Source organism: Gasterosteus aculeatus, chromosome 1, assembly GCF_964276395.1.
Source record: "Gasterosteus aculeatus chromosome 1, fGasAcu3.hap1.1, whole genome shotgun sequence".
Taxonomy (NCBI): domain Eukaryota; kingdom Metazoa; phylum Chordata; class Actinopteri; order Perciformes; family Gasterosteidae; genus Gasterosteus; species Gasterosteus aculeatus.
Genome location: NC_135688.1, coordinates 23,367,158 through 23,377,760, shown reverse-complemented (window position 1 = coordinate 23,377,760; position 10,603 = coordinate 23,367,158). Strand labels below are relative to the sequence as shown.

Sequence of the window (10,603 nt, the reverse complement as noted above, 5' to 3'; positions counted from 1 at the left end):
GATAAACTGGAGGAGAATAACAAATGAAAGTGTCATCGTTAGATGTCACAGTGTCGACTTGAAATGATGATCATCCTTGGCTGTATGTCATACTGTAAGAGGACTGGATTCATCAGCTGGGTCCTCATCTAGAATAGTAATAACTCAGAATGCAGTTATTGATGTCTGTCTACCATATCAAACTGAATCAATTTACCAAGCACCCCCACTGATCGATTGGTCCATCTAAATTCTGACTGAGAATGGTAGTGATAAGAGCTTCATGAATGGTATGATTAGTAACGTTTTACCAATAAAAGGTTCTGGGGGGGCTAATGTTAATGGTTCATATTTATTATACATGCAATTCCATTCTCTAAATAGACCATGTTGGGGTGCACAGAGGCATAATATAACAAAAGATTTTCAAAGCCAAGAGTCGAACTGCATTTGAAGTCATGCACACTCGCAGACATGTTCTTTACCTTCGGAAGGGGTCATTGGAGTTTGCCCTCCTGGGGGGTATTCGAGAAAGGAGGTTTAACAAACTCTATCCCTCTATCCCTGAAGTCCGAGTTGACTTACTCTGAGACGGGAAACTCTGAGTATCCGGTTCCAGAACAGCTGATCTGCGTTAGTTCAATCAACTTGGAGTATGTTCACCTTGAGTTGAGCGTGTGCATGACGATTATAAAAAGCCATCATCAATGGAGCCCCGATAGCATGAGTCACCATGACAACAGTAAATAAAAGAGCAAGCTATTTCACTGCGATAGAGTTGGAGGTCCTTCTGCAGGCCTACGGTGAGTATGAGCATGTATTTCACTGCAAATGCAATACAGCTGCAGCAGCGAAGGAGAGAGAGACTGCGTGGGTAAAAATCGCTGCGAGTCAACGTGTAAGTTTGAATGTGCTGTTCCATTGACATAACATTTAACCGTAAGATCGTCGCAGCCTATAGTTATGAATATAAGTAGGAATGAAATCTGATTTTTAGGTGCAATCCAACAGGGGAAAAAAGGACCTGGAAGCATCTAAAAATGAAAGTTAAAAACATAGTTCAAAAAGGTATGGCATATATTGCTAGGCTATGATTGCACCTCACTTTGATTTTAATTCATTTTTTTTAATTGACTTAGGCTATTAAACTAAGTAAATATTAATTCAGTGGCTACTTGAAATATTAAATTAAACCCCTAATAATAAAATGTTGTTTTTACATGTCTTTTCACTTAATACCCCACTTAGGTATAAAATAAAAACCAATATATCTTCAGACTCTACCTCGACTAAAGACTAACAAATTGTAGCACTTAAATTGTACTTGTAACGTCACTCATCTATAGCAAATTGTAAATTGGCTTATTTGAGGAAATTGCACTTTCTTGTTTCTTGTTCTCCTGAGTTTGTACCCTATGGTTGAATGCACTTATTGTACGTCGCTTTGGATAAAAGCGTCCGCTAAATGACATGTAATGTAATGTAATATATACGCTATCGTTCAAAAGTTTGGGGTCACCCAGACAATTTTGTGTTTTCCATGAAAAGTCACTTGTTTATTAAATGAGTTGGAAAAATGAATTGAAAATATAGTCACGATATTGACGAGATTAGAAATAATGATTTTTATTTGAAATATTCATTTTCTTCAAACTTTCTTTTTTGCTTTTGTGTGAAAGGATTTTCTATTCATAGTCCCCTTCATCGTGTGCAGGCGCAGTAATAGGAATATGTGTCCCATTTATGCATCCTATCACATTTGGAAGCCCTGCAAAATGACAGCTAATTAAGCTTCTGAGGTCGCAGCAGAATGTAGATCATAATTCAAAAATATATAATATGTGATTTCTACATCAGTCACCTGCAATCCTGTGGAATTCCTCTTTGATGGTTCTAAGAAGAGGTTTGGGTAAACACGCGTTTCAGTGCAAGGTGAACTTTCCTCACACCTCTACAAAACTGGTGCCTTGCCAAAGTGCTCTGCATCCCTGATGTTATAAAGAAAACTACCATTTGCAAAAAAAAGTAGCGCGATGCACAACATTTGCTCTGATGTGAGTGCACGTCCGCGGTGTGTGAGGTTGGTGATATGCGGCCGGAGAATGTTATTGAGATAAATGATACCTTGTGAGGAAAAGCGGTAGCGTTCTAACAGAAATTCCTCTGGAAATGATAAAACATCTAATCTGGGTCGGTAAGACTCTCTCGCGACGTAAAGCATTTCGAATCACGACGGATTCGATGTTAATTGGATTCGGTAGGAATGGGCAATCCATGTCTACCAGCTTTCTTCATGTGGGAGGAGACAGGTAGAAACTCTGGGTTTCTTATAGTAAACCTGCCAGCGAGCAGGTTATGTTCAGAGTCTGTTACCATGGTGATTGACTCAGAGTTTCAGTTACCTCTCTATCTGGAACGGATAACTCAGAGTTTCCCTGATCTCAGGGTTAACTTACTCTGAGTTTTCATATAACCCGCTTTCTGGAATACCCCCCTGGTCTACATGAGTCGGCTTCCCATGAACATCAATATATCAACATAGATTTATAACAAATACCACAAGTCATGTCACGCATGTGTGGTCATCCGCAGGAGATGACCGAAACTAATGCTAATTAGTGATCGATTTACTCTGGTGCTCCATTATGTATATACCATTTCTTATTTTAAATGAAAACGAAACAAAAGCGTGATAATAAAATACTTAAGTCAAGAACTGTATTAAAATGATTACATTTTTGCAGATGGGAAAATAGTTTTACTTGTAAATGAAGTAGTCCATCTTGTCCATCTTATCGTACCAAAGATGGACTACTTTAGTAGTTCAGGTCTGAAGTGAAAATTAAAAGAACAATGTTTACAGATCTCAGTGCAAAAATTAGGCTGTGAACAAAAGGCTTGTGTTATGAGCATCTCACAGTCTAATTGTGGTAACATCTCTACAGCACTGAGGGGAGATGCGATAGCGAACCACGTCCCTGGCTGTGATTTCACCGCTCCACTATTTATATCTACAGTCACTCCGTTTCAGTCAGCAAAGAGTCGCTCTGGGCAAGCTTCATCGCAATATCCTGCTACTTCAAGTCTCTTTTTGCTGTGCTGATTTATAGGATTGGGAAGTATCATCAGGCGCACATGCGTTTCTAGTAGCATTTCCTCTGCAATTGTGATCATAATGGCCCTAAATAAAAACACTCAATTGTATCGCTCTATCATATTTACACAGATAAGGTTTAAACTTTATGTTCCTTCCTACTGTGTTCCCCGCTCAGTCTGGGGCAATTCCCTAAATCATGCGACTTGGTGCAGATCATACTCAGTGGCACTCAAAGCCCCCATTTTGCTTTCCCGTCCCCCAATTAGACAAATCCTGAAATCCATAAACCCGATAGATCGTCCGAGTTACAGGGTTCTCTCGTTCACCCTGACATTTCACACTAACAAGACAAACTCTGTTGACTTGGAGCTTCCAATTATTCTGAGAAATATGGAAGTGTTGGTAACAATGCAATGAACAGTTGCTGTTTTTTGTCAGTAATTTGCAGCTGCTCGTCTGTGTGTGTGACACACTGGAGAATGGAGATGTTATGATATACAGAGGATTTTATTTTATAAAAACTTGTATTATTCCGCATGTGGATGAGCAGTATTTATAGACCTGTCCTGACAACTTGCATGTCATGCAAATCTGTTAATTAGTCACGGTAAGTGCCACTAAGCCTGTGGCTGTGTAGAATAGGAATTCATGGATAAAAACATCCAATTAAGTTCCACCATGGGACAATTAGCATCCAGTGTTGCTAATTCACCCAGACAAAATTAAAAGTTAGGATATCTATTTATATTTAATATGGCGCTCCATTCACACGTGTGTGTGTGTGTGTGTGTGTGTGTGTGTGTGTGTGTGTGTGTGTGTGTATTGAAAGAAGTAAATTAATTATCACATAGAAATATTTGCAGTGATTTAACCACACCTGAGGAATAACGTTAAACAAAACATTGCATATAAAGAAACGTAAATGCATAATTGATTTAAAATCATTCAAAATATTTAGCCTGGTCAAATTTTCACAGCAAAGGGATAAATCATCTGATTTCAATGAGCTGAGGGCTTGATTCAGTCATCTTCTACTCTGAGTCATGGGGGGCAACAGTACTAGTACCCACCACACCACTGTGTTGCCCCTGGTTGGAGAGTTTAATAATAGAAATCGGCTGGTTCAGTCATGACTTCATTTCCCAGGAGGCATTGCGCTGGGACGGCCAAAAACCATCCCGGAGACTACTGAGGCTGAATTTAAATTATTAAATAGTATTATTCTTTTTAAGTTTAACTAACCTGTTCACATATCCGTTCGCCCTGATAGCGGATCATTACAAACAATAAGCAGGGTTGGTTATGGTAGACATCAAATAATACCGGGTTACCTTTTAGTCGCCCTGTGTTGTCCTTCCTCTCTTCAACGCGGAACTAAACTCAGGAGTGAAACATGTCTGCTTCTGGTAGCGCTTACAAACCCGTGAGCCATGTCATTTTCGATATGGACGGACTCTTATTAGGTGTTGAAACACAGCTGTGTGTCATATGTTGTGTTGGTTGTTGTTTCATCTGCACTAAAGCTACTTAGACGCAGACTCGTTCATTGACGAAGAATCGCGCAGTGAACACGCACGCCGGACTGCGTCGTTAAAAAACATTCTGTTACAATTAGTAATACATAACCTCCCCATAGCAATTTTTAAATTGAAATCTCCTTTGAATTGCCTTTTCATAACCTAATGGGTGAATTCGGCGATTATATAATACATCTTGTGCTACGAGCGTTAGATGAGACAACCTCCCAAACTTTTACATTGACTTTGTGAAATTACCCAATGTTGAATGCCCTTGTTATACTACCAAATCCTCCTTTTTTTTAATAGGCTGTAGTTTTTAAAACCGCAAATGATTGTGGCAGTGTCTCCAAATGAATATGCAGTGTCCCTGAACGCACCATTCATATGCAATCTTAATTAAAAGGTAATCTTTTCCTTCTCTCGTATGTACCCCTCTTCAGACACAGAGCGTCTTTACACCGTGTCCTTCCAGGAAATCTGCGACCGCTTCGGGAAGGAGTACACGTGGGACGTGAAGGCATCGGTGATGGGGAGAAAGGCCCTGGACGCTGCCCGAAGGATCCGGGACGCCCTGGAGCTCCCCATGACAGCCGAGGAGCTCATGGCCGAGAGCCGACAAATCCAAGACAGGATCTTTCCCTCCGCCCAACTCATGCCAGGTCCGTCCTGTTCACCGTGTGGATGATAATCCAATACATATCAAACAGATCTGTCATCTTTCTTCCTACTAGTGCTTCTATTTCATGCAACCCAGTGTGATATTCAGCAGGCCTCATATAAGTGCACAATAGCGCACGTCAAAGCTGAAGTTTCCTTAAGACATACAGCCGTTCGTGCGCTTCCATGATGGAGCCAGACAGCTTTGAAAAACAAATGCAAAAACAACCAAATGGTTTATATCGAAAAAAAAGTTTCCATTTCATGTTGAGAGCCTTATCATATTTTATCTGAGTGAGTTCATTTTTTAAATTCATAAATTATTGCGCTACTTTATCTGTTCTATTATGAGCACTAGAAAACGGTTTAGAAATAGAAGCACATCTAATGAATGAGTGTCACAAAAAAGATTGTCCACCATATTGAGCGTGTTAACGTCAATGATATCGAAAGAAACTAGCATGAATGAAGTGATCTGGATGTTAGTGTTGCCAGTTTCTTACGTTTCAGCTATCAATTAACAAGATAAGACAAAAACGTTGTGTACATGTGGGGAGATATTAGCTTGTCCTCATAAATTTCTGCCACCACGAGTCCAATCGCTCTCCAACACCTGTAGTTTAAGTATACGTGTGTTTCTAGTAATAAATCGCACTTATGATCGATGGACGGAGCTTATCAAGCCTTTGTAACACATTTAGTCTCAATATGCACACATGATGATGCTCCACATGGAGCAGCACTGGGTGCTGGTTGAAAACAAGTGTTCCCCCGACAGGGAAGTGTTCCTTTTATTACATTACATTCTTGCTTGAAGCTGTAATTAGAAATGCTCCCCTAAAGGTTTTCATATTACTTTTGAGAGGGTACCTGGGATCTCTGAATGTGTTGACTGTTGTTTATTTCTCATTTCCTTATTATTTTGGTTTTTCTAAGTGTCTTTAGAGAAGTTTTTCTTGTTGCTTTGTTTTTATGTCTGTTAAAATGCTTCAATTAATAAAAAAAGTGAAAAAGGAAAAAAAAAACATTGAGTCCCCTCTTGTTACTTTATGTACCACCAGGTGTGGAGAAACTGGTGTGCCATCTCCAGAAGCATGGCATCCCCATCGCCGTGGCAACCAGCTCCGGCGGCGCCACCTTCCAGCTGAAGACGAGCCGGCACCAGGAGTTTTTCGCTCAATTCAACCACATTGTTCTGGGCGATGACCCTGAAGTGAAGAACAGCAAACCTCAACCCGACTCCTTCCTGGTCTGCGCCAGCAGATTCAACCCTCCGGCTTCTCCAGCCAAGGTACGTCCTCCGGATTACCCATCTTCCCCAGTTTTTAGTCGAGTGAATCCATTTTGCCGCCCTTTGTTTGGAGAGTACTGCTATTTGAATGGTTGTGGAGGTAACCCCGTGCAGATTTGTTGGAGGCAGTTCAAAGTGAGAAGATGTTTCCTCTGCGAACCTTGAGGACAATTTGATCGCACATTGTGCTCTTAGTGGTCGACATCCGTGGACGGCCGGATACCGCCAGGGGAAAAGTCCTGTGTGTCTTGATGTTAGCCTTGTTCGCTATCGAGCAGTGTTCAACGCTTGTGATTGGTGTGGAGAACGAGATGTGACTGCACCAGAGTGGATGCTGAGTAGAGAATAAACTCAAAGATGAATCTCTTTAAGTTTCTTTACTTCAGTATCCTAATAATGATAATGAATAATGAAAGCCCTGTGGGAAAAGTGGGTGGTGTCGGCGCTACCATAATGATAATACATTTTATTTATACCGCACTCTTCATCAACAGATCTCAGAGTGCAACAGAGATGGCAAAAAATATGTAAAACATAGTTAAAATAAAGTAAAGCTAGTAAAAACCTAAGATAATGTAAAAAAACGGCTTTCTGAAAAAGTAGGTTTAGGCTGTTCCATTTGCGTGGCGCTGCCGAGCAAGAGGCCCGGTCGTGCATAGTGCGCAGCTTGGTGTTGTGCACCCAGAGGAGCGAGCTGCTCGCAGATCTGAGGGTGCGGGTGGAGGTTTTGGGAGTGAGTAGTTCTTGTAGAAAGGGAGGTGCATGTCTATGTATTTATGAGTAGTATAATTTTGTAGTCAATCTGGAAAGAGACAGGGAGCCAGTGTAGTGAGTGTAGGATGGGTGTTATGTGTTCCTATTTCCGGACTCTCATCAGAATCCTGGCAGCGCTGTTTTGCTTGTATTGTAGTTTCAGGATATTCTGACTAGTGATTCCAGTTATACGTGAATTACAGTAGTCAAGTCTTGAGGAGATAAAGGCATGGAGAAGCCTCTCTGCATCTGACAGGGTACAAGTGCGGTGGAGTTTGGGGATGTTTTTGAGATGATAGAAGGAGGTTTTGCACAGGTATTTGATAATGTCATTAAAGCTCAGGAGAGGGTCAAACCTAACTCTCAGATTGGTAACTGTGGAGGAGAGGGATATGACTTGTATGGGGATATGACCGTCAAAGGTGAGCTGGATAATGGTGGATGACTGAACAAGCGGTGAGACATGACATGGAGGCAGAGGGGCTTGGGGCAGTCTTGATGTAGAACTGTGTGTCGTCGGCATAACAGTGAAAGGACATTCCATGTTTGCTGATGACACGGTAGAGGGGGAGCATGTAGGTGATAAAGAGGAAGGGGCCAAGGACTGATCCCTGCGGAACACCAGAGGAGACAGTCTGGACTTATATATATTCCCAGTGAGACGTATTCAGTTCTGCCAGAAAGGTAGGACAGAAACCACTTGAGTGCAGAGTCTGATAGTCCAATGGTGGCTTGTAGCCACTGTAGCAGGGTAGTGTGATCTACTGCATCAAATGCAACAGTCAGGTCCAGGAGGATGAGGAGTGAGGGTGATCCAGCGTCAGCTGTCATCAGCAGGTCATTCGTCACCCTGAGCAAAGCTGTTTCGGTGCTGAACAGAATACTGACTGAAATGTTTCAAACAAGTTCCTGTGCTTGAGATGGTCCTAAAGTTGAGAAGCAACTACCTTCTCTAGCACCTTGGACAGGAAAGAAAGGTTGGAGATAGGTCTATAGTTGGCTAGAACCTCCGGGTCCAAGGTGGGCTTCTTGAGGAGGGGACTGATGATAGCAACCTTAAGAGCAGGTGGGACACAGCCGGAATGAAGGGAAAGGTTAACAACTCTGGTGATGAAGGGACTGAGAGTGGGTAGATGTGAGTTGATCAGAGCAGTGGGAATGGTGTCCAAGGTGCAGGTACAGGATGTCATTTTTCTAGGGATGTCCTCAACATGGCTCTCCTAAACCTCAGCGAGACGTAGAAGAGACGGCACACTGGCAGTGTCGTCGACGAAAACTAGACGAAAATGTAATTCGTTTTAGTCACATTAAATATCCATATTAAACTCCTTTTCTTCCCTTCTCAGGCCCAGGGACCCCCTGTGTTGTGTCTACAACTGCATAATAGTCTAGCTTGCAGTACTTGGTTGTCCATCAGATGTCCCTCCTAGGACAGGTCTATAGCCGGTGTCGGCAAACCTTTGACTCGCGGGCCACAATGGGTTGTAAAAATTTGACCGAGGAGCCGGGCCAAGAACAAATGGTTGAAGTGTTTGTGTGAGCTGATATAAATGACATGTGAAAAATCATTACATGAAAGGATTTGGATTTTAACAAATAGCAAAGCATTTATTTGCAAGGCAATTTAACAAATTGGCAAAGGTGTAACAACTTCATGAGGACCAGGGATCTAAACAGAACACTTTGTTGTCTTTGTCTGTTTAATCGCAATGCTTTTTACGTGGCCACTGGAAGCTTCATGGTCCTTTATTGTTTCCACTGTCCCAACAAAAGAGACCCCTTAACGTCCTACAATCGTTGCAATACATTATTTTCTTGGCTTCAGAACCTGCAATGAGTTGATTATGTTAGACGTGTTTGGAGAAGCATGTAACGGACCGTCTCATCCAGCCGAGGAAACGCTGCATGCCGTCGCCAGAGAACAGAGCAGAAAGGTCCGTGTGGATCTCTGCTGGCTGATCTTTTCTCTGAAGCAGCGCGGCTTCAGCCTGCTAACAGTCAGCTAAACCGAGACAGCTGAGCTAAACTAAGGAAGCGCACATTCAAACTCGCCGAAGCGTAAAATAGTCGTCGCGGTCCGTAGGCTGTGCACAAGAACCACCGCTGCACAGATGTGATCGAGCATTCTGGGTTCGTGGATGACGTCATTATGACGCGTTAATATCCGCCGTACTTTGCCTGTCTGTTGTCTGTTGGGTGCGGGCGAATTTAGGGGGGAAAAGTATTGTGACTTCATCAAACACCAACATGTTCGTTAACGAAAAATTGTCATAGTTTTCGTCGACGAAATTAACACTGTCAGAGGACAGAAAGCGAATGTTGTTGGACTCATTCATGATTACACAACCCTCTCAGTGGATGCCCCGTCCCCTATGCCACGTCAATGTGAAAAAAGATCTCAAACTGGAAAATAAGATTTTAATCTACAAATATAACATTTTGCAAACCAAAAATTTAACACAAAAATACATGTATGTCAGGAACCAAAATGTATTCAAAAACATTATAGAACTGAGTCAAAACTATATGCAACCCGAAAATACCCACCTTAGTGTCTGCTGGTAGAATCATACTCAATCATTCTCTCAGTAGGTAGCATGCAGAAAATACTGACTTAGTAGCTTGTTGGTAATTATTTGACGTCTAACCTGTGATGCATCCCATGTAACACAGTGACAGTATACAAAATACTGTAACATTTAGGAATAAAAAGCAAACAGAGCACAACAGTATTTGTCTTCTGTCTTTTTACATTATATTACATGTCATTTAGCTGACATCTAGGATTTTTAACCCATGGTTTTTACATTTTGTCTGTGGAGCAATTGGGGGTTTGGTGTTTTGCTGAGGGACATTTCAACATGGATCAGCCAGGGTTGGCGCACCGTCTACTCCATGCCAGTTTGCGAATGGGTAAATTAAATAATTTACCCATTCGCACACTGATGACCTTTCACACACTGTGGTCACGGCAGCAATTGAAGGTTAAGTGACTTAACACATTGCTATGGACTAGTGGGGGATTGAACCCGCCAATCGTCTTATAGGAGGACAACGTTCTCTCCACTGATCCTCAGCTCCTGTGGCCGGTGTGTGTATTAACAGTCTTATATTTCTAAGCTTTCCTGTTTTTTCAGTGGGATGGTTGAAGCAGTATAAAAGTACCATTCAGCACCACAGTTAGTTACAAATGAGTTCAGAGCTGAACTTCTCTATCGGATCCCACTTTTCTGCTGCGCCTTTATGAGGTTTAATCTTTTCATTTATCTCAATTGTTGATGTAATTCCTGTGGCTCGAGGGTGTTT

The 10,603-nt window shown here is 41.8% G+C and overlaps 1 protein-coding gene across 2 annotated transcripts in view; it reads left to right on the top strand.

The window, feature by feature from the left end:
* Nucleotides 1–4,170: 4,170 nt before the first annotated feature.
* Nucleotides 4,171–10,603, top strand: part of pudp (pseudouridine 5'-phosphatase) — a 229,112-nt gene continuing 222,679 nt past the window's right edge. Inside the window, exons 1-3 of one of the 2 annotated variants that reach the window (XM_040187730.2) lie at nucleotides 4,171–4,539; nucleotides 5,037–5,255; nucleotides 6,315–6,544. In XM_040187730.2, coding sequence (XP_040043664.2) covers nucleotides 4,470–4,539; nucleotides 5,037–5,255; nucleotides 6,315–6,544 — 519 coding nt within the window. In that variant the 5' untranslated portion in view covers nucleotides 4,171–4,469. The remainder of the gene's footprint in view (nucleotides 4,540–5,036; nucleotides 5,256–6,314; nucleotides 6,545–10,603) is intronic. The other variant, XM_078094742.1, reaches the window with a different exon arrangement.